This window comes from Dermacentor andersoni, chromosome 2 (assembly GCF_023375885.2).
Source record: "Dermacentor andersoni chromosome 2, qqDerAnde1_hic_scaffold, whole genome shotgun sequence".
Lineage (NCBI taxonomy): Eukaryota > Metazoa > Arthropoda > Arachnida > Ixodida > Ixodidae > Dermacentor > Dermacentor andersoni.
This window is the reverse complement of record NC_092815.1, coordinates 48,293,010-48,321,004: the sequence shown is the minus strand read 5'-3', so window position 1 is coordinate 48,321,004 and position 27,995 is coordinate 48,293,010. Positions and strand designations below refer to the sequence as shown.

At 44.8% G+C, this 27,995-nt stretch overlaps 2 protein-coding genes across 2 annotated transcripts in view; one reads left to right on the top strand and one right to left on the bottom strand.

Annotated features, from left to right (window-relative positions):
- The window catches only part of LOC126542654 (protein 5NUC-like), a 66,993-nt gene extending 48,690 nt beyond the window's left edge, over positions 1-18,303 (top strand). The window contains exons 6-10 of the mRNA XM_050189793.3: positions 83-283; positions 1,326-1,586; positions 5,076-5,228; positions 11,592-11,783; positions 17,930-18,303. Of these exons, the coding sequence (XP_050045750.1) occupies positions 83-283; positions 1,326-1,586; positions 5,076-5,228; positions 11,592-11,783; positions 17,930-18,060 (938 nt within the window). The 3' untranslated portion in view covers positions 18,061-18,303. The remainder of the gene's footprint in view (positions 1-82; positions 284-1,325; positions 1,587-5,075; positions 5,229-11,591; positions 11,784-17,929) is intronic.
- Positions 18,304-22,288: 3,985 nt separating this feature from the next.
- LOC129387819 (snake venom 5'-nucleotidase-like) overlaps positions 22,289-27,995 on the bottom strand; it is a 29,925-nt gene continuing 24,218 nt past the window's right edge. The window contains exons 7-8 of the mRNA XM_072286400.1: positions 24,690-24,881; positions 22,289-23,874 (exon numbers count right to left, since the gene is read on the bottom strand). Of these exons, the coding sequence (XP_072142501.1) occupies positions 23,645-23,874; positions 24,690-24,881 (422 nt within the window). The 3' untranslated portion in view covers positions 22,289-23,644. The remainder of the gene's footprint in view (positions 23,875-24,689; positions 24,882-27,995) is intronic.

Here is a 27,995-nt window from a genome sequence, read left to right as displayed (position 1 = left end):
CCTCGCAGTATAAGCTACTTTGGATTCTTCGGAACTTAGAAGATTAAGTTCAACGTCTAAAATTATATTATCTGCATTTCAGGAGAAGGATATCCTCCCGAAAACAAACCCGAGGGAGACTACCCAACAGTTGTGAACAGAACAGGGAATGGCTCTGCTCTTATTGTCCAAGATTTCTGGTTCGGAAAGTTTCTCGGATTTTTGCAGGTTACATTTGATGCAGCCGGAAATGCAGTAAGCTGGAGCGGAAACCCAATTCTTATGAACGCATCTGTGAACGAAGGTAAAAGCTGCACGTTCCCTGCATGCGTAAATCTACCGTCTAGAGCAACAAGCAGTGTGTAGAGATGCTTCAAAGGCAGTGCTCTTTAAAGTTATATGCATATTGGTGTTAGCAATCATTAGCTGCAAATATTCAACCCGCAAGTGATAACAGTATGCTGTATGGTTCCATTTTGAACAAGGCACGGTAAAAACCGCCTTTTGTGGTACACATGATGGCAAGCGGCAACGACTTAAATCCACTGTGGATGTGACTATAGCTATCGAAGCCTCTCTGGAATGCCTGCTGCACATATGTGTAGTGAAAGCAAAACGTTATCAGAGAATTTTGCACACAACTTTATGCAGATCTCACGCCACAGTTGCAATCTAAGTGAGTTGTAAGCTTTTACTGCGCTAAAATGATAATTTATTCTTAAAGTTGAGGTCTGCCTTGTCCCGTGATTTGCTGTGACTTCTTCGTTCAGTCGTTCCATTATTCATTTAGATATATGTATACGCCACGCTTTGCTATATGACACGCGGTATATGCAGGCTATATAGCCCCACCATTCTGTCACTGAAATTGCTCATACCTTGTCTTACATTCTTGACAAATTTATTTCTCGAAATTTTGAGAATGGGGGGGGGGACAACCCACAAACAAATCTCATGAAAAAAAAAAGAAAATACCGACAGCGCATGCCTTTAATGTCAAATATGTAAGTTTTGGCGCAATGGTGCACTACATGCGGGATCGGCCCACGCAAGAAGCCGCGTTTCTATTAGAAAGCTCACCTTCGTGCATAGCGTTCGCCTCCAGCGTTTTCCGGTAAACATTACGGATACATAAGCTGCAGCTGCCGGGAAGCGTGCGAAGCAGTCGTGGTTCTTTTAATGGCATCGCGTTCCACTCTTAAAAGGCGAACCTTAAGTGTAATAAAATTTTAGCTCTTTATAAGAAAATAGCGTTGTTAATGCTTCACAAGAAAGTAGCTTTATTATTTGACTTACGCTGAATTACCCAAGACATTGATGTGACTATGTTTCTCGCTTTTCTTCAGACGAACACATGTTAAATATTACCCGCATGTACAAGCAAAATGTCACCGCTGCGATGAAAGAACGCATCGGCTGCTCGAAGGTTCTGCTGGAGCAAGCTGACAACATCTGTCGCCTGCGCGAATGCAACCTGGGCAACCTGATGACGGACGCGTACTTCTCTTACTACGCCGACAAGAACAGCTCCAGCCCCGAGCTGTGGTCTGACGTGAACGCGGCCGTGCTCAACGGGGGAACCATCAGGGCACCGATTGAGCGAGGAAGTGAGGAAGCTTTTACCACTTTGTACCTCACACTGTGACTGCATAAAGCGGTAAAGTACCCTGGGGGAAGCCAGAGCTGTCCTCCGCAAAAATACTTGCTCGTAGCAGTCACCTATAGACTGTCGCGTCGTTGGTTAAAGTTGTTGGTCAGCGCTGGATGCAACTTATTCGGAGACCGCTCAGAAGCGTGGGCAGCTTTGCGAGTTCCTCCTCTAATCAACGGAAATCAACCGAGGCTCCCACTCCTATGCATGATTTTAGAGAGCCGCAATACATAGTTTTCATAGAAGCCACACGGCGCTGTTCTGAGGCAGAAAACACTTGCATCACAGATTTCATAGCGCAATGAAGAGCAAACTTCTAGGACAGATGTTTCTTTCGACATTTATTTATTTACCGTATTTGCACGTTATACTGCGCTCCGATGGTAACGCGCAGTTATATTACCGCCCAAAGAATAAAAGAAAATTGCTTTGGGCCAATTATATCGCGCACATCAAGTAATGAAACCAGAGTCAACGCGTACCATGTATAAACGCTTTTATAGAACATGCAAAAGCAAAGAAACGTCTTTTTTTTTAATCCTCTCACTAGACTGCCTCGACAAAAGGCGGTTGAGCCGAAGCGTTATTATTGCAGGTGTACAGCAAACTGGAAAATGACGACCGCAAACTAAGGCATAAACCATAAACAAACAACACCCGTTCGATGGCAGTGTGGCTAGCTACCTTGCATTGAGCTTTTATTTTTAGTAAGAATCGGCTTCGGTTTTGATTTTGAGAATTAGTTACGATTGCACCGCGCATAGGAAACTTGAACGCACTTTTTATTCAAGAAAGCTGCGCGTTAGAATCGTGCGAATGAGCTATTTATTTATTTGTTTATTTTATATTTATTTATTTACATGTTTATTTATTTATTCAAAGCGCTGTCAGCGACACCAACTATTTTCATAACGTATATAACTGATGCCCTAAGGAGTGGTGTTTTTTGTGCCTTTCTTTTAACGCGAAATTTGACGACCATTACCACTACGGAGGACAAGTGTTCGATACTTTGCATGCATGGGAGAATCAGTTAAATATATATATATATATATATATATATATATATATATATATATATATATATATATATATATATATATATATATATATATATATATATATATATATATATATATATATATATATATATATATGTAATTCAAGGAAAAGTTCTGTAGGTCCGGTGCATAGGTAGTTGAAGAAACGAAGTTGCACACTTACGAAAATTGCATCTTCAATGTTTTTAACGTTTCAGCCGTTATATATATATATATATATAGATATATACCAGAAAAATGCAGTTCTGGGTCCGGGTAAATATTCACAGTGAAGTAGACGCGCGTATGAAGCGGTTTATTGACGTTTCGGCTGGGGTCCGGCCTTCATCAGAATGTATATATATATATTCCGTTTACTTTGATTTTTGAATGAGAAACAGCACTGAACTAAATCTGAAGTTTATTTATCTTCAAATAAAGATGACATTATTTCTTTACAAATAGTTCTCGCAGCTGTCAAAGAAAGAGCGCCACGTCAATTTGTCGCAACTGTACTAAGCAAACGGATGATTTCCTGTCACACTGAAAGCGGCGAGGAAAGAATGATCGTCTCTGAGAGTTCAGTTATAGAGACACGATGCATGCACGTTTCACGAATTTGACTGAACACATCGCGACACTCCATCATTAAGCTCAAGCACGTAGTGGACTTTCCGGAGGGTTTATTTACACCGTTAAGTCCAACGCATGCGCTTTGCGCCAATATATTCCGGCAAACACTGTTCGCACCTGGGGAGAATTCTCAAGAAGAGGTGGTGAAATGTGTCGAAATAAGTGTGCTTTTAAGAACAACGGCGAAACAGTAGAAAAGGCTGACTGGCTGCATCTAGGCTCAACAACCGAGTTGGCACGGTGAGGCACTGCACTATTGAGAAGGAGTTGGATGGTTCAATTTCTGGCTGCAGAGACCGCGTTCCGACGGGGCACAACGCAAAGAAAGCTTCAGTATCGTACTTTGCGTGGAAGCTTAAGAACTGCAGTTGGGCAGAATTAATTCGGAATTTCCTACTACGGCGCCTGTCGTAGCACGTGTGTTGCTTTGGAACGTTAATATCTATAAATTACTAATTTAAAGACTGTTATTATGCGATATTGTAATTGTAAACAAATGCAGGAGATTAACTAAAGTGTCTACATCAAGGAGAAGTCAAGCTACCAGTTATACAAAAAAATGAATGAAATAGGTGAAGGTTGATCATTCGGAAGGTTGGGGCTAAATGCACATTTTGAGGATATAGAACAATCCCTCGCACAGCTCATTTACACAGGTGACTCGTGCAACCAACACAGAGGTTGTGCATCCAAATATGTTGCAAAGCGACCGATCTCAGCTTGTCGCACATGGTCGCGTTTGTCGAAAAGCGACTGTTTTGGGTCAGTCGATCGTTCATCGATTTGTCAGTCGCGACTCCAGTCGCAAAGCTGCTTAACCAATCAGCGATGCACGAGCAATAAGTCTGTATAATGTGAATGCTTATTTCACGTGACGATGGCTGTGCGAGCAGACGCGAGAGATTTCCGTGTGGTGACAAGTAAATATAGTGGTTGCCGGTGCGAACATACGTTGCTGTGAGTCACTCCTTGGTCGTCAGTCGTCATCGGTCGCGCGACCTGTGTTAAACGCCGGTGTCAATGCGTTGTAACAGCATCGCTGAGAAAAATGACTAACAAAGGTCACTCACCATTAGAGGGTGAGTGTACTTATTATTTGTAGTTTCATTTCAATACAAAAGTACAAACAAAGACCACAGGCGAGATCAAAGTTGCTTTTAACGCGATAGCGTTAAGGGCCCCGTGTCGCAAAAAATTTGATGTCGGCATCAGACATCGCATGGCGAGAAATCATTCGGACCCACAACCACGCAGGCCCTCCGCGTGGCGCAGATGTGTTACTGAACTAATTGAGTTCTTCAAAGCAAAATATGCCAGAAAAATTGTAAAGCACGACCTAAACACAACCTACAGACATGATAGCGTCGGAGTTTAATGTGAATATACGAGAAAACATAATTCTGTCACGCGGAAGGTCAAACATAAATCCCTACTGCAAGGAGCCGGCACGGCCCGCTCGGCTCCTTGCAACACCACATTGCGCTCGGCTCCGTCCATCCGCAAGAAAGCTGCGGTTGTCGGGAAGCGTGACAAGCAGTCAGGGATCTTTGAAATATATCGCGTTCCACTTATAAAGGCGAACCTTAAGAAGTCCTCCAAATATTTTCTCTGTAGCTTTGATTTTTTTTTGTGCTGGTTCGTATTTTCAGGGTAGAACTTATTTTGTTTGTCTTGTAATTATCTTCTTAACGCTTGCATATGTGATGGCATTTTTCCATCTCTGGCTTCTGGTGACGCGCGAAACCACATTGATACCCTCTCTTTTCTTCAAGATATTACTTTTGGAGACGTGCTGCAGACAGCACCGTTCGGCCAAACCCTTCTTGTCGTAACCTTATACGGCTACCAGCTGAAACAAATGTTCGAACACTCTGTTGGAAACTACAGCTACGAGAAGAGAAAAGGAGAATTTCTTCAAGTCTCCGGTAAGTTATGTAACCAGTGCGTTTGGTTTTCTAGGCTAAGCAGATGAGCATAATTTTAGCACCGTTCTCCAAACGGCGGTTTATGTACCCCGATCGACGGAGCTACGAAACAGTTCTGTGTTGTCCGCGAGAACCGCCCTGAAGACGAAGCGCTACTGACGAGCATAATGTTACGAAAGAGTGAACGAGACTTTTTCTTTTGACGCAGCCAATAAGACCACAACAGGGGCATGATAAACACAGCAGATTTGACGGTAGTATCCGTTTCCACTGTGCGACATCACTTTTGTCATCTATAGTCTAATGCCAGTGACATATCCCCCGTCCCAAAGCATAACCGCCCACAGCATGAAATATTATGTCTTCAATTATCGCCTCTGCACGACATCCGTTCTCTTTTTTTTTTAAATGTATATCCGTAATATTTCTTTTAAGACATCAACATCGGGGCATCAACAGCTTGGTCTCTAAAATAAAGTTCTTTTCACTCACTGACGGTCTGAAACTGAAGCGCAAATAAGCAAGGAAAGACGAAGGGTGCAACACGAAGGGTACGCCTGTCCTTGCTTTTTGTGCTTCGCTTACACTTACAGAACGTCGTACAAACAAAGCCGAATTTCCACCCGTCTTTCTTTTACCAGCGTCACGTTGGAGGTCAGCTAACAGGGGCCGCAATTGTCAAATATATTGTGGGTGTCACGTCTGGGCCTTTTGGCTTGAAATCCATTTAGGTCATATGGGTACGTTGGTACTTTACGGATCTCTTTATTTTTCTTCTTAAAAAACCGCAAGTCTCTGTACTCAACTTAGATATAACAAGACATATGAAAAGTCTATGTTACAGCGAATGAATTACACAAGATATAGTAAAACGCTTATAAAGTCTTGGGAATACTTCGGGCAGTCACAAAACAGATTCCCGCTCGGGTTGGCATAAATCTTCGAGTTCTTTTTTTAAATATTTGCCACAACTGGAAGAAATTGGCAAAATGAAGTCGCGTACACAAATGCGTACACATTGATGAAAGTTCCGAGGCACGGTGGTAGACCCTTCTGCCACCGTGGCCCGAGGCAGCCTCTACTAACTTGTGAGGGGTTCAAGGTGCAGCGCAAAAGCTGGTAATGCTAGAACCACTGATAAGTACATATGCATTGACAAAGTACACTTTGTTCAAGCTGCACGTATGCGTGTGAAAAATTCGAGGACACCTAAGCACTTATGTGTTGCGAATGCGAAAGCATTAATGTACAATTGAACATAGCTGAGCGGTCCTTCCAGTTGGGAACTCCTCGCGGGCAAGCGAACGCATTGGGGCGGTCGGCGCGTTTTCATTTGGCCTTACCGAGGCACAGTTAGAACGCAGGCAATTGTGTGGTCAAGGAACGCGCAGTTTTGCTCTGGCGCATCGTTAGCGCTCTTTTGGCTGCTATCATATTATGTAGAGCAAGAGACGCGAACGAGCGTCGCTAGCTGAGGCTTCGGCTGGCGGCCGCTCAGCCGAAGCACCAAGGCTAGGCGAAAGTTCCAGTTCATGAACGAAAAAATGGTAGTGGAACGCTCGGCAAGCAAAACGTTCATTCGTCCATCCGTCCGTCCGTCGGTCCGTCTGTCTGTTCGCCTGTCCGTCCGTCCGTCCAGTCGTTCGTTCGTTCGTTCGTTCGTTCCGTTCGTTCCGTTCCGTTCCGTTCCGTTCCGTTCCGTTCGTTCCGTTCGTTCGTTCCGTTCGTTCCGTTCGTTCCGTTCGTTCGTTCGTTCGTTCGTTCGTTCGTTCCGTTCGTTCGTTCGTTCGTTCGTTCGTTCGTTCGTTCGTTCGTTCGTTCGTCCGCCTTTTTCAAAACACTAAGTAACAAAAAAACAACCATGTGCGTCCCGTGTCGCCCAGACTGCACCAGCTCGACGAACATCGACATGTCGTGCTGCAACGATTCGTGCAACGTTTAACATTAGGCAGATGTCAACTACAGTTGAGTCTGCCATATTTTCGTTACACGAACGTGTTCTCGCGCAAGAGCTTGGTGGCATCCGAAAGTTTACATGCTTTTGTCGGTGGTGGCTTTGTGTCGCACTGACGGCTGCGAGGTGCGCTCGTCGCCGAGGTCCGTTGCACGTTTATTTTAGAGCTGCACCGTTTCATCTTGATAGAAGTAACACAGCGCAGTAAGGATGAGGGACAAGTAGAGACAGTACAAGCGCTAACTTTCAGCAACTTCCCTTTTGAAACGTTTCGTCTTGCCAGTTTACCAAACCTTCGCCCACACTGACACTTACAGTGCCGGGGTTTTTGTTTTCTGTATCCATACGTGTCTCTCCATCTCGCATTTTGTCTACCTCATATCTCTTCTTTGTACATTTTGTCTCTTTAAGTGCACCAATACGAAGGCTCCGTAACTGTTCCTAGGCCCTAAATGAACATTTCATTTATTATTATTATTATTATTATTATTATTATTATTATTATTATTATTATTATTATTATTATTATTATTATTATTATTATTATTATGAGAGAAATGAAGAGGAAAGGCAAGGAGGTTAACCAGATATAAGTCCCCGGTTCCCTACATTGAGGTTGGGAGACAGGGGTTAGAAAGAGGACAGAGAGGAATGGGTTAAAAAATTCACACACAGATACACACACACGAAGGACGTTCCAGTTAGAGACGTTCACAAAGGCCGGTAGTTCGCAAGAAGCGCAGTAGCGCTTGCATGGCCTCCTTCTGTGACGTTAGGTCCTGTCGATGGTGTGGAATTTCTTCTTCTGATAATGATAGGTCGTCCAGCTGGTTGAGTTCGTGATGAAGGGATTTGCTCGGTGGACTGCACTGCGGGCAGTCGCACAAAATATAGCGAATCGAGTCTTCATGACCGCAGTGTTCACAGGTTGCGGTGTCGGCCATCCCTATGCGGAACGCATAGGCTTTGGTAGAGGCAACGCCCAGCTACAGTCGATACAAAAGCGTGGCGTCTCCACGGCGTAGTTCTGGTGGAACTCGAATGTTTAATGTGGGAGCCATGGAGTATAGTCGGGAATTTCTGAAATGTGGCTCATTGCATTGCGACGTGGTGCACTGGCGAGTAAGCAGGCGGAGCTTCCGTGCTGCGTCAGTTCTAGAAAGTGGTATTGGTACGTGGTGGTCCTCAGTATGGGCTGAACGGGCAGCTTGATCGGCCCGTTCATTGCCGATAATCCCGCAGTGACTTGGAAGCCACTGGAAAGTTATTTCATGGCCTGCATCACTTATATGGTGTAACGTCTCTGTAATCTGAAATACTAGCTGTCGTGTGGTCCGCGTCGTAAAGGTGACAGTAGAAATTGCAATGCCGCCTTCGAATTGCAGAAGATCGTTCATTTGTGTGGCGGTTCTTCATCGATGTAATGAAGGGCGGTAAAGAGCGCTGAGAGCTCTGCTGCCGTCGATGATGTCGCATGAGTCGTTTTAAATTTGATGGTTGTAACTTTCGCTGGTATCACGATTGCTGCAGCGGAGCTGTTTGGAAGGACAGATCCATCAGTTTAGATATGCGTAGAGTCACGGTAGTTCTCATACAAAAGTAGTAAAGCGAGCTGTTTATAGGCTGGTGATGATAGATCAACTTTTTTCGTGATGTCAAGTGTTGTCAGGTTGATTTTTGGCTGAGCGAGGCACGCTGGAGGAATCGAAGATCTCCAGCAGGACTGAAACAAGCTGGCAATGATTCACCATGTGCGGTTATCGTTTGGCTGAAAGAGGAGCGTGGTCATTCCATCTATACAGCACACGTGGAGGCTAGTAGTTCTAAATATTCAAAATCTTTCTGGAGACACTTTCATGGGCAGTCATGCAACAATACGAAACAAGATATCTCCCGACTTAGCGGCGACAACCAACCTGCTCCAGATGTCGCGAGCGCCTTGGCCGCACACTTCGGGTCTGTGTACGGTGAAGGGTACAGTGACGCAGTTAGTGAGCTTTCCTATCACCCTTCCCTGGACTCAAGTTTATGGTTCTCAGAGGAACTTGTTTTTAATAGCATCAAATGCTTAAAGCCATCTTTTTCGTGTGGTCCTGATGGCATTCCAACTGTTTTGAGTAAGACTTACCGGTCCTTGCTTGTTCCAGTGCTTACTCGTATTTTTAATTCTGCTTTAAAGACGAACACATTCCCAAAGGCTTGGAAAACAGCGCAGGTGGTTCCGTTTTTTAAATCAGAGGTAAAAACTGCTGCAGATAACTTCAGGCTTATTTCTCCCCTATACGCAGCATCTAAATTATTCTTTTGAACTCTGCACTCAAAATTTTCATTCTCAACTGAATATACTATAATTCCTCAGCAGCATGGATTCATATCGGGACGCTCCACAACTACGAACCTTGTTAGCTTCATGATGCATTCCTCTCAAGCAGTGTATAAGAAAGGACAGCTGGATGTCATTTTTGACGTCAGTTAGGCGTTTGATGTCGTATGCCACAAAATACTCCTTCCAAAGTTGACGCAACTTGATCTGGACCACTCTGTCATAGCGCTGATAAGAAGCTACCTGCGCGACCGGTACTGCTAGGTTAGCGCAAATGGTTAGCCATCAGAACTTTCTGCGGTTACAAGTGGTGTTCCTCAAGGGCCTGTCCCATGGGCCCTCTTCTTTTCTCGCTGTTTGTTAACGACGTTTCGGCGGTCATTCAAAACTCTTCAGTTTTGTTGTACGCTGATGACGCGAAACTTTTCAAAGTGGCAAAAAATGTTAATAATTGCGCCGCTGTTCAAAAACACATTGCGAATTTTGCGTCATGGTGCGCTGGAAACAAGCCTGTCATAAACGCCTCAAACACGAAAATTGTGATCTTCACAGGGAAGACTAACAGGACCTTATTTCCCAATAGCGTTAAAGACGTTCTCCTGCCAAGAGCTCAGGGAACAAAGGAACTTGGAGTGTACTTCGATAGCTCTCCGAGTTTCTCGTCCCCCGCTCGACAGACGAGGCAGCGTGCACTTAGAAAGCTCGGCACAGTATATCGAGCGACGAGATATTTCTAACAAAATGGCCATTTGTAACTTTATATAAGAGCGTATGCCTTCCAGTTCTTCAGTACGCCTCCGTCGTTTGGGGCGGTACCTCTAGGTCAAATTGTGAACTTCTGGAAAGTGTGCAAAAACGTTCATCTCTATATTTAAACATCGATTCTGTAAAAAACCTTCCATCTCCATAGAGCTGACACAGACACTCACGTTACCTATCCTCACCTGTAGACGCAACAAATCCGATGTTCTTTTTCTCCAGAAATCAATACATAGAAAAATCTGCCGCTCGCACTTGCTCTCTAATGTGAGATTCTACATTGTGCAGAAAAGCACAAGAAAACAGCGCACTTTCAACCTTCCGATTTTTGTGACCCTCTATCAAGAGTGCATGCAAGCGACATATAATGCCCATTCAGAGGGCATGGATATCTTCATACCTAACTTTAATATTTTCCTGAAAGGAGTTGCAGAGGAATTTCAATAACTGAACAAAAATTATCATCTGTTGTGTGTTCCGTCACTCTGTAATCTTTTCCTGTTTCTCCGCTTTTGCTTTGTATTTTCTTTGTGTACACATTTTATGCTCTGTTAAAATCTGTATTCGCGAAAATATTATTTTTATATGTGCGTGCGTGTGTATGTGTGTGTGAGCTTGCGTTGTTCTTCTTGTGCATTGTTTTGCCGAGTGCGCCAGCACCAAGAACCTCGACCTTGTTCATGGGCACTTTAATTAACACCTTTGATTGATTGCTTTGATTATTATTATCATTATCATCATCAGCAGCAGCATCGTCATTAAATAATATAGACCTTTCCATGTTCATTGCCTGTCATCAGCAACGCTCAACCGTCGACAGAATACGGAGTCTTTGTAACGCATATTTTCATGATTCTGTGTTTGTTATTTTCCGAGCTTTGCGCCCTGTTGTGGCATAGTGTCACATATTGTTCAAGTGCCCGTTTCCTTCTTTTTCTTTTTTATTCCACTTGCGCCTTGTTCTTGTACACTCATCTTCTCAAGATTGTTCTTTTTATTCATTTTTGTTGTATTGATACTCCCCACGCATTTTTCTTAACGCAAACGTGCGCCATCACTTAGACCTCAAGGCTGTTCCTTGGTACGGTAAATAAATGATTTATTGATTATTATTACTCTTTTGTGGAAAAACGGGTGACAATTTTCCCTTTCCAATACCGAAATCGACACCTAGGTCGCCAACGAACTGCAAGTTCTTGGCAAGAGAGCAACTGTTGTCTTAGGCAGCAGAATGTATGATAGCATGCGCTGGACCTGTTGCGACTACTTCCCAAAGACGCCCGTTACTGCATGCTTGTTTTAAAAACGTATGATACTTGTTTTTCAGGAATACATGTTGCGTACAACTTAAGCTCACCGCCGAACAATCGAGTCTTATCGATTGACATACTCTGCACAAACTGTACGGTGCCTGTCTATCAGCCATACGAAGAATGCATCATTTACAAAATCGTCACAACTGATTTTGTGGTCAGAGGTGGAGACGGATTTCAGAAGGCGACGAACGCTACTGATTCAGGTAGGTGGATGCTCTACCACATACCTTTGATTCTTCAGAGCGACGGCAATCAGAAACGTTACTGTTTTACAATAACTAAAAAATGCCATTGTTTCGGAAGAGAAGGCTTGACAAGCCCGAAAAGACGCAGAAACAAGACTGGTGGCGACGCCACGTTGAGGTCCTCGCGGAAGATCGCCATGACGTCATATATTTTGACGGTGTCTGCTTAAACCTAGTAAATTTTCCATAGGAAAACGATAGACTGCATTCTATAGTAAACGAGACAAAGACGAAGCTCTGGCTCTTTCAACAACTTTTTCGGCGCCACAATAGCCCAAAAGCAAAAATTAACAAAAAAATTACTTTGAAATCGGTGGCGTCTCAGTGACATATAGGCGCTGAGGTTATAGCGCTCAATTAAAACATTTACGTTAGTTTTTCCTTCTAATAATCATCCTATAACAGGGGAAATTAAAAGATAGAGTTTCGAAATAAAGTTTTGTTGGTATAAACTGATTTTAATGAAAAGGAAAACAGACAAACGGGGCCGACCAAATATGAAATGGTCTAAAAAAAAAGCTTCAAGACGTTTCGGCTTTCGCACAGAAGCATTGTTCATAAAGAAGTGGCTCCAAACAAACTGATTTGCTTATTTGGGAAACAGGAAACTTATTTTGTGCTTCAAGTCACCAAAACAAAACAAAGCGAGAGAAACAGAGACAGTAAATTGAATGAAACGCTGTAAAGAAAGAAGACCATGGAGATTTACAAGAATGGGAAGAAGAAATTAGAAGGAAGAATCTGGTGGGATATCACAAAGGGCAATGCCTTGCTCGTTGCCTAAGGACAAAAACATACCGGACCAAATATTCGCAACAATTTGAGGCCCGTGTATGCTGCAGCAAAAATCCGGGAGACAAATCAGCACGTATCCATACGGAATGCGAAGGCATTTACCCAGCGAGAGAAGCGCTGGGATCCACCTTGGAGAAGCGCTGGGATTTAAAGTGGACGGAATCATTAACTGCTCCACAGTCGAAATAGGCAAGAGACGTTTAGAGTATTGGTTGGAAAAAAAAAAAGCGTGGAATAAATTGCAACGGATCCGCTCCTCTCAGCCATAGCTATAGATATACAAGGCAGAAGGAAGACGTAAATAATTAAGAAGAGATAAACAAAATGCTAGACTGATCAATATCTACAGATTACATGATCAGCTAAAGCAGGCTAGGTGGCTATTTGACGCCACCCCGTTTTGGGAGGGAGATACCGATAAATCATCATCATCATCACGTCGATGACACCGTTTCCATGGTTCCAACTCCTTGCACCTGAATTAAACTGGCTGTAAGACGTAATGCAGTAGTTTTTCGTAACTCACGCAGTATTGTGCGGATGCAAATCGCGTATCTAATTTTTAACCAATGATCATAGGACCGCCGGCCGACGTCACATCCGTCTGACGATTTGTACGAAACCGCCGCGTCGGGGTGATGCTATCGGTGCCGCCCGACAAGCGCACGAGTACATCCGCTCATGCTGCGCATGCTCTTTTGCTGTTCTGCGCATGCTCCTCAGTCGTAAGTCCGTAATTTCATCGCCGTTGCTAGTCTGTTAGCCCACATAGTTTCCTACCCCAATTACTAGAGGGAACTCTGGCACTACGTTTGTCCGGCCACCATGGGAATGATGGTTAATACAAGGATTTGTCTGACCTTCGTGCTTGTGGCTTCGTTTATTACGATTTATCTGCCTTCATTGGACTAAATTTCAAAGCGATCTATGCTTTATTTAAATGCAGAAGGCAAAAAAGGCTCTGCGAACCCACGTAATGGCTGCTGATCGCAGTGGTTTCGCTTGAGCAGACGTTGGTGGAGTAACAGCTTCAAGATCGGGTTTCTGTGCTAGAGGTCCTGTGCTCACGTCCTGCCGTCGGACTATGCTAATATTTCTATATTTATCCCGCAGTATTTTCTTGAATATGATCAGTTTGCAAAGTCACGGAGTCGTTTAAGGCCACATGGACGAAGCAAATTCATGTATAGTAATCATCATTCTCATTTTGGCTGAACCGCCCAACTTGCAGCTTCCGTAGACACTAGCACCACAGTTCCCTTTAGCCAATCGTATAAAACTCTGCGTTTGAAGCTATATAGGCCACAGTAGCACAGTCACTAGAGCACAAACGACATGCCTTCGCCCTGCGGGTGGCCACGATCAAACCTGCCCATTACTAGAAGCGAAGTGCCTGAGCTGCAGCAGACACCACGCAACTACTTTGGATAAGCATTCAAAGTCGAAAAAAGGGCTCTTAATATTGTTACGTAGGAAGACGCAGACGAAAAGCTATGTACAAGTATATTTACAAGAAAATACGCTGCGCTTGGCCAAGAGGCAACAGCCCGCGCTAGCTTCTCATCGTCGTCGTCGTCTTCGCACTGCTCGCCTTTTCGTGATCGCACATATTGTTCCGTAGCACTACCCCCGGCTGCAAAAGCGCCGTCCCGGAGCGACTAAAGATCGGACTCGGAAGCAGTGTAGTAGGCCTTGAGCCTACTGACATGCACGACATCACTTGATGCCAGAAGAGAGGACGAGATTGAACCCACAGGAGCAATTTCGTAAGTCACAGGCGTCACCTGGCGCAGCACGCGGTAGGGCCCTATGTATCGCGAAAGGAGCTTCTCTGAAAGTCCGACGTGACGGGAGGGCGACCACAGGAGCACGAGCGCACCAGGCGAAAACTGTACGTCACGATGGCGCGCGTTCTAATGACACTGCTGAGTGGCTTGCGAGGCCGTCAGTCGAGCACGGGCAAGCTGGCGTGCATGGTCGGCGAGGGCGATGGAGTCGCGCGCATACTCGCTTGTTGAGATCGCAGCAGGAGGAAGTGCCGTGTCTAGGGGCAAGGTAGGTTCGCGACCGTACAGTAGATAAAATGGAGAAAATCCGGCGGTGTCGTGCCGGGAAGAATTGTACGCAAATGTTACGTAAGGAAGGGCAATGTCCCAGTCGTGGTGGTCTTTGGAAACGTACTTGGACAGCATATCGGTACGAGTACGGTTTAACCGCTCTGTCAGGCCATTGGTTTGAGGATGGTATGAGGTAGTCAGTTTGTGTTGAATGGAGCAGGAACGCACAATGTCAGCGATAACTTTCGAGAGAAAGTTTCGACCACGGTCAGTAAGCAGCTGTCGCGGGGCGCCATGAAGCAAGATAATGTCACGCAAGAGAAAGTCCGCGACGTCAGTGGCGCAACTGGTAGGGAGAGCCCGAGTGATAGCGTATCGGGTGGCGTAATCAGTTGCGACGGCTACCCATTTGTTCCTAGAGGATGACGTGGGAAAGGGACCGAGCAAGTCTAATCCAACACGAAAGAACGGTTCTACAGGGACGGTGATCGGCTGGAGATGACCGGCAGGTAGCACCTGAGGTGTTTTCCGACGCTGGCAGGGATCACAGGCAGCAACATAACGTCGAACGGAGCGAGCGAGACCAGGCCAATAGAAGCGGCGGCGGACGCGGTCGTACGTGCGGGTTACCCCAAGATGTCCTGCAGTGGGTGCGTCATGCATCTCAACGAGCACAGTCTGTCGTAGCTGTTTTGGCACGGCAAGAAGATCAGAGCCGTCAGGGAGGAAGTTCCTTCGCTACAGAATGCCGCCCTGTAGGACATATCGGCGAACGGATGCGTCGGTAGGTGTTGAGCGCAGACGCTGGATAAGTGCTGGCAGCGATAGGTCTCGGTACTGCTCATCGGCGATGTTAGCGAAGGCAGACACAGAGAAAATGCCGTTGGCGCTACTACTGTCGGCGTCGTCAGGCTCGTCGACCGGGTAGCGAGACAGGCAGTCAGCGTCCTTGTGTAGACGGCGAGATTTATAGGTGACAGTATACGAATATTCTTGGAGGCGTAAGGCCCAGCGACCAAGTCTTCCTGTAGGATCTTTCAGTGAGCATAACCAGCAAAGCGCGTGATGGTCTGTGACAACGGAAAAGGGTGGCCATATAAGTATGGGCGGAATTTCGCAACCGCCCAAACTAGGGCCAGACACTCACGCTCAGTAATGGAATAGTTGCGCTCCGCGGGTGAGAGGAGCCGGCTGGCGTAAGCGATAACACGGTTGTGGCCATGCTGGCGTTGTGCCAGTACTGCGCCAATTCCGTGACCGCTGGCATCAGTACGGACTTCGGTAGGCGCAGAAGGATCGAAATGGGCCAGAACGGGAGGCGTTGTGAGAATGTCGATTAGATGTGAGAATGCAGAGGCCTCGTTATCGCCCTACTGGAAAGGGGCGTCTTTTTTCAAAAGCTCGGTTAGTGGTCGTGCTATGGCGGCGAAATTTCTCACGAAACGGCGGAAATACGAACAAAGGCCGATGAAGCTGCGCACATCCTTGACACACTTCAGAACAGGGAAGTGCGCAACAGCATGGATCTTGCCTGGGTCCGGTTGCACTCCGTTCGCGTCAACGAGATGTCCAAGGACGGTAATCTGGCGACGGCCGAATTGACACTTCGATGCGTTGAGTTGCAGACCGGCTCGACGAAAAACGTCCAGGACTGCTGAGAGGCGCTCGAGGTGCGTAGCGAACGTTGGGGAGAATATGATAACGTCATCCAAGTAGCACAGGCACGTGGACCATTTGAAACCGTGAAGAAGGGAGTCCATCATGCGTTCAAAAGTGGCAGGGGCGTTACATATACCGAACGGCATCACTTTGAATTGATAAAGAACGTCGGGTGTTACAAAAGCAGTATTCTCGCGGTCGAGATCGTCCACGGCAATCTGCCAGTAGCCGGAGCGAAGGTCAATAGAGGAGAAATAGCGAGCGCCGTGGAGGCAGTCAAGGGCGTCATCAATCCGAGGTAGGGGATACACGTCCTTTTTGGTAACCCTGTTAAGGTGCCGATAGTCCACGCAAAAGCGCCATGAGCCATCCTTCTTTTTGACCAGTACAACAGGTGACGCCCATGGACTATATGATGGTTCAATAATGTTCTTGGCAAGCATTTTGCGAACTTCTGCGTGAATAACTTGACGCTCAGCTATCTTCTCATCGTCGTCGTCGTCTTCGCACTGCTCGCCTTTTCGTGATCGCACATATTGTTCCGTAGCAATATTAAATAATATGACCAACTGCACCTGTACAGAATTAGCAGCTTCGATGCGCCACGAAGGACGGCGCTCGCGTCGCAAGAAGGAAAATAGTGAACTTTCAAACCTCAAGCACGTGCACCTTGTACCTCAACTGGTGTGTCGACATTACTTCTTCGAGGAATCAGAATGCTTAATTCAATAATTAACGTACTTGCACTGATTAATTATATAAATAGTCAGTTTACGGCAAATATTGCAATTTATTTATTGTAGCCTGCAAGTTCGCAAGCCGTATCCACGCAGAACAAGTTCTCAGAATCGCAGCAATCTCAGATATCAATTTTCAACGCGTTTAAGATAATACATCGGCGTTCCAGTTACTTTTGTCCTTCAATGCATAAAACAGCTTTTTCATAAAAAATGAAGTGAAACAACAATGCATTTCTACGGCAAGTTTATCGGCGCATGTCTCGAAACTGCATGGTGCCATCCTGGGAATTCACTCCAAGTCTATATGCTTTGCAAACTGATCACTAGCTATACAGTTCGTAGATTGCAATGCGTGATGTAAATTAATTGGTGCAAAATATTTAGTGAAATTCGACTAATTAGCCAATTATGCTTTTAATTTCTCGTGTAAGTAATGTCCGCCTAAGCGAGTGTTATAGTTCAAGGGTTAGAACTGTGCTATCTGCCACAGACGGTTTTTAAAGGTTTGGTGCAGCTAAAGAAAAAAGACGCCCCTATATATGTTCCCGCTTTCCTCTTCCTTACCAGGTCAGAAATGCGTCCACCCCGCCGACTCCTCACCTTTCCGCCATTATGTGCATAAGTGTACGAGATTATGTGCAACTTTAACACCTGTTTATGCGACAAGGAGTAGGCGCGGTCATATTTGTGCGCCATATCCCTTTCTGCTTATATGTAAATAAAATAAAAAAAGAGACAAGGAAAAAGTGTTATCTCTCTCTTTCTCCTTCTTTTTCTTTGAGAAAGGCAGAAAGATAAGTTCTATATATATGTACTTCGGCGGCTTAACTTGTGCTATTTCTTATCATCCCAGGTCCAGTGGATTTTGAAGTTCTTAAAGATTACATCAAGAAAATGTCTCCAATAAAGACCCCTGTAGAAGGTCGTATCAAAATATACGGGAATGTAACCACGAGTAATGCGACCGTCACGAAGACCCGCTGAGTGTCGATTGTGACGCGCCCGACAAGGTGATGAGGGTGCAGCGAAAAAGAACAACAGACGTGTCACTCGTCCTCGTGAATAAACCATGTGGGTTCATTCCGTGCGTGTGTAAAAGAAATAAAGTTTAGATCAAAATAAGGTCAGTGTCATGGCGTCATCCGCTATGAGGACAAACGCTGTAGTAATACGCGACAACGAGACTGTAAGCTTTTCGATAAAATAAAGTCCGCTTAACCGATTTAACCCCTAAAGCCCAACGGATAATTTTTGATACGCTCATTTTGATACCTGAAAATTCTTATTTATAGGTGGAAAATAGCCTATAGCCAGTCATTTGATTCCTAGAGCGAGTCCTCATTTGTGAGTTGTTGAGGAAAAAAATAATTGCGACCCTAATTCGCTTTTACACAGCTAACATTTAATTGTTATTTTCTGGCACGAAGATATGCCCAATAGTCAGATACGAAAGGTGGACAAGTCGTTTTAATTTTCCTTGATACGGAAGGGTGTTAGTATTTTGTGAGGTTGAGTGCTACGCTAAGAGAGCACACTCGCAAGTCTAACTGCCAATGTTGTTTACTGACGCTGTCACTCGGAGTTAATCCATTATCCAATCTTGCGTGATTGATTTAAGAGTGAAAAAGATTGCTGACAGAAAGGCTGAGAGGTTGGCCTGAGCTATAGCTTGCTCTGCCCTGCTGCTCTACACTGGGGATAAAGGACGGGGAGGAAAAGGCTGACGAATGATTATGATGAACATTCGTGCCAAAAGTCAGTGCCTCGGCCGGCGGAGTCAGCGTACGAGTAAGTTACTATAAGCAGCGTGCAAACAGACGAGGACAACTCGGAAAGACGAAGAACCAACGCTGATATTCGTCTATCAGAGTTGTCCTCTGTCATTGCATTAGTCCACTAGTCTCTAATATTAAATATGTAAGAGCGTAACACTTTGTGAAGTGTGAAAGAGCATAACATATTGCACGGACAGGAACAACAATCGACGGGGACAAACCGCCACTTATGCTGGCTTCCTCAGCATAGTTCACCCATAAAGAAAGCCGAGTGTCGGGCCGGAGGACGCCAGTGTCCATTTAGGCAACTGGTAGGCAACCGGCGGCAACGTGTATTTGGACCCACGTCATCCCGCAGCCGAGGCGTACACTGAACTACGAGGTCACGGTTGCGGCCCAGCTTACTATTGCATCATCTCTATAATCCACCCACTTTTCATTAGGCCATCTCCGAGATAAGTCCAGTCTGCAATATTAAATTGCAATACACAATACATTGCAATAGACAATTATTACATTTCAATACACATTGCACTGCAGTATCTAAAGCCTTCAGCCACATTTCTTTGCAGACATTTTCTGGGTTAGCATGAGTAGACAGGTATTTCCATAGGTTGGTGTTTTGTGCGTAAAAGTGCGCAATAAAGTAAATTTTTAACACTAATATTATCTAATACCAACCCTGTATTGGGCATTGTGCTTAGTTATCATACGCAGGAAATGTGTATTTTCTGCGCGTGTATTTTCCATTGAAGCTCTAAAAAGATTACGCCAGATGATGTTGCAGCTTTCAATATTCAAAAATTTCCTCGCTGGCGCAAACGAAACGTAGGCTTGTCGTAATTCTCAGATGTAAAAAAAAAGTAAAAATGAAGAAGGCTACTAGACAAGTTCACAGGGTTGGTAGTCCGAAATGTGCGAGTCGATTAGTTACGTCGGAGAAAATCGATTCAATTGTTTGTCGCAAAGAGGCGTGAAAAACCACAAGGGAACGTCATTCCGTGTCACGATTGAAATCGAAGCGCGCATATACCGGGTGTTTCAGCGAACACTTCCAAATTTTTTTGAAGGTTGCCTGTGGCAGACAGTGCAATTCTAGTTCATGAGCTGGTCTACTCGAAGAGGTGGACATGCAGGCGGAATTTCATGCAGCTCCCATAAAATAATCTGGCAAATACAGTTGCTGACAACCTAAGATTGACAAACAAGCTCCACCCACAACAACGCTATGCACGTGCCCTTCAGCTCTGAAAGATCTAGAGCCGAGCCAGCTCAAGTCCACTCACAGATTAGCGACTTTGCTGTTGTAATGTAAACGCTGGGCTAATAAAAAAAAACGAAAGCTCGTTGTTTCAAAGTGAAATAATAACTTTGGATAAGAGTGATATCAGGATAAATCATAAAATTTGCCCTAGGCATTGAAGTCTCACCATGTAACGAGTGGCAGAAAGATAGATGTGTACGAAAGAAACGGCTGCTTTAAACAAGCAATGCCGCTTGACGTCATGGAAGTAAGCGAACCTAATTGGTTATATATAATTTGTGCATAATTGCGAGTGGACCCTAGGCAGCTCAGTTCTCTTGCAGAGGTGAAGGGCAGGCGCAGTGCGTTTTATGGCTGGAGCGTATTTGTAATTGTTAGGTTGTCCCCGACTAAAGCGTTCTTTTAGGTCCATTGACTTCGGACAGCGTGGCGGCGTGAAAGCAGCTGTGCGACAGCGACGACCAGGTACCCACGGCTAGCAGAATAAGCACATTAAAACGTTGCTCACTTGCTAATCGCCCGCTTTTGCGGCTATGAACATCATTACTGAACGTCGGCGCGGGTATTTAGCAGTCACTGGGTAAGGCACTCATGCAATCAAAGTATATTCAAAAACTGAAGCGATGTGCATTGCTGTTACAGATATGTCTATGCACTGGCCATTATGTATGGCGAACTGTTAGCTGTAACAGCAACGCATTTAACGACGCTTCTTTGGAACGTATTTCTCGAAGCGGTTCTGAACAGAGTTCCTAACAAAAAAGTATGCTATAGTCACTGGCTTGAGTTCCATTCTGCGGTAGCAGCGTGCCACCTATAATTAGATAACTATAGAGGAGACTATTATTAATTTATAAAACTATAGGGCCACGCAGCTTCAAATGCTGTGTGGCCAGCAGCCGGCGGGGAACCGTGCGCTGGATGGGTCACATATACAAAGGGAAATGCTTTCCTTTTTACTCGCGTACGTCAGAATAGCAGCTCCATAGCAGTACCGGAACTTCGCAACTTTTTTATTTACTTTTTCTTTTATGTAGCAAGGCAGCAAAACGGGAGTAGGCTGTTTGGATATTTATTTAAGGACACCTATTGCAGGGGCGCTAACAACAAGGGACGAAAAGCAAAACGTGTTTTATATGGTGCCTTGCAAGTATAAGCTAGCTCATGGCCTATATAATGTAGGCGGCTGACGCAGAATTGATGTAGTTTCTTCAAAAAAGCAAGCTGAGTCGTCTTTGTGCTCTCGCGGACCATGCATCCGCGAAACAGAAACCTAAAGAATCTGACTACACTGTGAAGCGTGTCGGTAAGTTTGTTATATGTATTTTGGTAAAACCGGAAGACGAATCAAGAAAAGGCTGAGAGAGAACAGTAACTGCTTTGAATAATCAACTTCCATCTTTGATTCCCATTGCAACGTGTGCGACCGTGTCACTGAATCTGGCATGACTACAGTGTCGTTATGACGCAAAGAAGCAAATAACAGAACTATTCAAATATGTTTTTCATTAGGAGACATCTTAATGCATGTGTCAGCCATCCTTCCATTGTTGTGCGCGAAAAAGAATGTGAGTATATCGTGGTTTGTCAGCTGTACTAATCGCGTGTGAACCTGTACACTGACCTTGCGAGTGAGTTTCTATCTGTCCGCCTTCTTTTTTGTTCATCATGATTAGCGCTGTTGTTCTGTCGTTTAAAAAGTTAAATGCTTTGTTTCTTTTTTTATATGAGAAGCTTCCTTTAACAGGTGCTGTCATGCACAGGTGCGGTCGTGCGGTACATGTTTGCGTCGCTTTGGTCGGCTCGCTTGTGTCGGCCTGCAAACTAAAAGCACTTTCAAAGGTGGCACACGTCAGAGTTTTGCGTGAACTTTCGACTGAAGTAGAAATAGCTCCTTATTTTTATTTTCTATTTTCTCTCTCTTTGCAATTTTCTTGTTTAGCTTTCGTCTCCCCTCACCCATTCCCCAGCGCAGGGTAGCAAACGGCATATTTGTGTTTCAGTTACCCACCCCGCCCTTCGCATCTCATTTCTCATTTCTCTCTCTCACCCTCTCTCTCGCTCTCTCTCGTGCAACTAAGTACAATAGGATGTGCACTTGTTTCATTATGACTGTACAGTGACGCCACCACCACAAACACTCAACAGTTGTTTTATTAAGCACAGCTGTTGTTCAATCCTCTCAATATTTTAAAATTGAGTTAATAATATCTAACCCATTTTAAAGAACTGCGTTTCCTGAGTTAAAGAATGCAATGGGTGATGCTATACATGTATATGTTTCGCACCGATTAAATATTTATCTGTCGAGAAGTTCCTTGTTTCTTTCTAATAAACGCACTATTAAAGGAGTTGAGACACCAAATATTGAGGCTATAAAAAGCCTGTTGTATAGGCTGCTTTTGTATGCGAGGACACCCACAACGAGGTATTGAACGCTGCAAACACTTGAAAATAATTTTAATTCAGCTCCAAAAAGTCATTAAAAGCTCGTTCTCGTGGTCGAGACCCATCGCTAGCGCGGCTGCTATGACGTGACAACGGAGGAACGAAAATATTGACTTTATCGCACACTAGCACAGAAACGTGACGTATGATGAGTAGCGATGAAATGCCGATTAGGGAGCCTGCTGAACCGAGCGATCGAGCATATCCTCCGCTATGACCGAGCTACAGGCATATAGAAATCCTTTCTCTATGCTACAAGCTTCTAGAACACTGTAAGCGAGCTAACCCTGGCCCCTGACTAACCGAGACATGCACAGCGCTGTAGCGGAGAAAAGTGGACGCAGTATCTGAGAGTCGCATAGTTCGGCTGCTCGGAGCGGTCTCTCGTTCGCTTCGTGTTTCCCAACGTGTAAAGGCCCGTCCACGTTACCGGCACGGCAATTCGCCGCACGCCGTTTGCCGTTCGCGGGCCGCCGTACGACGGCGGTTTTGATCGCGAACGGCGAGAATTCCTTGCCGTATAGAGAGGATGGGACCGGGACCCATTTGTGCGGCAGCCGCACGGCGAAGTGGACAATCAGCGACCGAGGAGTGGCCACTCGGGCACCGACGGCAGCCTCACTGCCGCTATCTTTCGGCGGCGCCGCTATCGTCGCTAGGCCTTTTCCGGTTCATTTCAAAGCTAAAGCTGACGGCGCTTCGGAATGAATCACCGACTTTCACAAGCCGCAATATTTTCTTACCGTTCTTGTCGCTCTTCGCAATAAGTATAATAATCGCGACATGCACTTCGAGTCGCCACTTGTTTACCTCTGCTGGCAGAGCACACGTATGCGCGAGCAGACGACGCAGCATAGTTTTACGTCACTATTTTTGTGACCCCTGTGACCAAGCCGTGTTGTGTTTCCTCTCCTACTACGTCATAGCATCACCCGGAGCCCAGGAACCGAAACCGAAATCGCTCGGTATAATAATGCTATTATTAAGTTATTTATCGGATATATATGAATCCCGCGGTGAGTATCGTGCTTCCAGAAGCAGTACGCAACGCTTGAATCAAAGAACGCATGAACGAAAATTTTCATGTCTCCACCCCTTTAAGCGAAAAAAATGCTCTTATTTTTTCTATGGGACGTGAAAGCAGCCTTGCAGATAGTGTCTCTTTCCTCCTGAGCGATGGGTTGGTGACAGAGTCGCCTGGAATTGTTGCACGTTCAGATCCGTTGAAAATTGTTATGCGTCCCTCAATAGCCGACTTCACCGGCGTCATCTTCCTGACATGGTTCACAAGAACTGAGTAATCTGCAGGACCTGCGGAAAAGAGTAGTAAAACAAAAATGTGTTGGAATATCAAATTGAAATCCGGGTGGGAGATGGAACTTGACCAGGCCCATCCGATGGGGAGCTGGCCCCAGTCAAGCTGCCGTTACGCAGCTTTTGTGCCGCTGTTTTAACGGATGGATGCATACTTAACGATAAACGCATGTAGCACTCGTATCAGGTAGGAGTACGTGTGAGCGGGTTCGCGAAAAGTTCTTTGTTTTGCCCGAGAAACTTTAGATTGCCTGGCATGCGCAAGGGAAGCACAAACTTCACGAGTCTTTTGCACACCTCCCCATACCCAAGAAATCCTTCATTGCGAACAACCGGCCTCCTTTACTATGCTCAAGTTGCGGTCGGCGACGTCTAAGTAAATACATCCTTATTCAATAAATGAGTGTAATGCTGACATAGCCAAGTCCTATCAAAATCAATCGTACACATACACCGATATGTGCTCTCTTAAAATACTTAAGAAGGAAAGCGATCATGTGTTTATATCGCAAGTGTAACGTGTAGATTTACTCGGGCTTCGAGGAACGTCGGCCCTTAATTGCGTGCCCTGTTCCAAAAGCTCCGTCCGCAGCCCTGTACCACGTGACTTAAGCGGACACTGCAGGGCAATCCTTCTGGACGAACGGCCGCATATTGTTTGACGCGTTTCTGGCTTTTTCCGCTGCTTTTCTCATTATTCTACATCATATAATAAGCTTAAAAGCGACGATCACATCGGCGTAGTGATTTGAACGTGGGCTTAGGCGTGGGCAAGTCTAAACACTATACACATACTTCGACCTCTTCCTCACCTCCGCTTGTGGCATTCGTTGCTTTGTTATAGACATCCCCTCCTCTCGTAATGTAGTCGGTGGTGACAATTCGGCAGACCCCGGTGTCACTTACTTCCTCATGTCGCGGCACCTTGCACCTTCTGCACAGGACTTGTAGTGATATGACGCGACAGTTACGAGGATACGCCACGTTATAAGTCACACGAATACCTGTAAGACAGAGAGAGAGAGAGAGAGAGAGACACTCTTTAATCAGTGGGTCGAGATGTTCGCCTGGCCACAGGCTTAGCATGCTACTCTAAATAACATTGGTTGATGCATGGAATGAGCCACTCATGCACAGTACACCCGCATATACAACATGCCCAATTAGCAAGCACAAGTACACATGCATGATAAAAAGCAGATAGAGTGTCTGGTTCAAGCCAGAGTCTCCAAAGAGGACTCATAAAGCTTTCTTTGCGGGCAAAGCACTAACAGTATTCTCCGGAGTCAAAAAATACGTAGAAAGTCGAAAGAGTTACCACAGAAGTTTATTGGAGATTAGCAAATCGCTTCCTTACGCGCAAAAGGCGGGGAAATCGGACTGAGAAGTTTTGGCCTTCCCCTACGCAGAAAAGCCGGCCAGGGTCATTGAAAAAGAATTTCCGCCAGAAGGATTGCTTACAGCAGTGCTGGGCATGAAAACAGCTCCAAAAGGAAGTACCAATAAAGAGTATTTTTCTGCCCACCTCTAGACAGACGGTAATGTAAAATACCGACAAGGAAGCTTTCAGAAAATAAAATTCTCCTTTCAATGTAACCCCTGCTGCAATGAATTCTATCATTAAACTTACGCAAAAGTAAGAAATGTTCACGGGAAATGGTTCCCAGCTTTAATGATATCGGTTAATTCGCAGCTGTTTCCATAAGGCTTCCAAATTTTTTAACGTGCAGAATTTTTTTTCGTCGTTTTCTAAGAACTGCCTACTACTGCCTACTACTGCCTACTGCTGGACTGCTTTCTACTGCCTAAGAAACCCCGAAATATTTATTATATTCGGGGTACCCCATCAGTATAAGATTTGGCGTCATGTCCTATATATAGGACATCAGGGCTTAGCGGTTGTAAAGAGCGATATGAAGTATTTGGAAGTTGCATATTATTCTCAGCTGTACCAAACATCTAAATGCAATATAAAAAAACTTGTGTGATGGCAATTTGACTGTGGTTCTTGTGCGTGAAAGGCTTTAAAAACATTCTTTGGGTTCGCTATACAAGGCTCATCATTGCACTTGAATGGCCTCCATCTACTTAATAGTCGCTTTGTCGGATCTATTTTTGTTATAGATGGCCAATTCTTTATATACTATGCAGAAAAGCTGCTCCCCAAGACTGCAGAAGCCAACTATATATCCTCTTCTTCATCCTCATCGTCTTCTAACTCCAACACGCACACTTCCTTCATTATCGCACTTGAATGGCCTCCATCTACTTCATAGTCACTTTGTCGGACGTATCTTCGTCATAGATGGCTAATTCTTAGTCTGCTGTGCAGCAAGCCTGCAAATGCAAACTGTATATTCTTCTTTTCATCGTCATCGTCTTCTCCCTCCAACATGCACACTTCCTATAGTGCAGCAAACATATTTGGGCCCTTGATACACAGACGTTTCGCTATAGGAGGCCCCTTGCTACTGAGTACAGCTGTTCTGGCTGACTTATCGCCTCTGGAATAATAAAACAAGAAATCGGAAGCTGTCACAAGCAACAGCGCCCCCACTCTACAATCAACTCATGCCGGAGCCTTGACAACCACTGAGCCCTGGTGTCCTATATTTAGTACACACAGATCATGGCTTGCCGTGGGCTATGCTCAAATGAGAGGCAAAAGTTCCCGATATATATACACCCAGAAGCATATCAGAAACGACATATATATTTATGATCACCACCAAGACAGAAAGTATTGAGCAAAATATTATGAAAAGACATGGATTCTGCTGCAGTCGTCTTTCTTGCCTTCCGCCATTTTGTTTTCATCGCTAGGGCTTTCTGCGAAAGACAAAGACGAAGAAACAGTCGCCTATGCTGGCGGAGATGTATGGAAAATAGCTAAAATTCTTTTTTAAATTTTCTAACCATTTGCATTATGATATAGAACAACTTATCTTCATGTCCTTTTTATAGGACACCAAGGCCGAAAGCCTGCACAAGATGTGCAGGCTTTTTACGCGTCGCTGGATGCTACGAGTCAACTTTTTGCCACGCTTTACAATAATTTGGAAATATACAACGAGTCCAATTCTAACAGTTTCTTGTTTGAAAACAGACAAGTCAAGTACAAGCTCATAGTAGCTGTGATGTTATCATTCTCTGTATCCTTCCGGGTGTGAAGGGTGAGAGGAATTAGTTGAAGAGAAAAACTGCCCTAGTTGGTCTGACTCGATGGTGAACAGCACATGCGTGATTTCAGGGGATGTGAGAGCTCACTCAAAAAAAAAAAAGAAAGTAGGAAACATCAGTGTTCATCTTTGTGGAACATCAGAGTGTGGAGTAATTCTGTTGTTTCCACCTATTGCTTTTACACAATAGTTCGCAACAGTTGGAACAGTTTTTGAAACGTACATGTCCAAACATAGGTAACAGACGCATACGGACAACATGTAGTTTAACAGTAGCATGAACTCACTTTCGTTTGTCATTAATTAAGTGCTTAAGTCACTAATAACTTTCTTTTCATCGGACTTTCTTTTTAACGCGTTGGCATTAGAGCAGCCAAAGTTTGAAAAGAATGTATGTGTGCAAGTGGGGGAAGCCGATAACGTGGTAGGGATGGGTGGAGGGGAAGGGTCGGCTATAATACATTTGAATATCTGCAAACCAGGCTTCAAGCGCTCCTAAGTATGACTGTAGTGTTCTTTGTAATGAGTGAACATCACTCGCAGATGCAAATAAAGCTATGACGTCTGCATAGACATAGAGTACGGTATCGCCGAATAGAATTGATCTTAACAAATGTTAAGCGAAAAAAAGAAAGGACAGATCCCTGGGGAACTCCTCTTGATCGACAATATTTTGGGGTCAACAAGCCACGTTAGGAACAATAAAATTTACTATCCTATAAAAAAATGATATATCCAATTTATGATAGAAGACAAAAACTTATGCCATTTAAAGCGTTATGGAGTATGACATGCTCTACGCCGTCGCATGCTTTAGCTAAACAAAGGTCACTAAAGCTGCATATTGCGCCTTTGTCGAGCAAGCTTAATGCGTCCCTCTAAGTCGACATGTACGCCCCATATCGAGCATCCAGGTCTATAGATCAAGTCTGACATGGG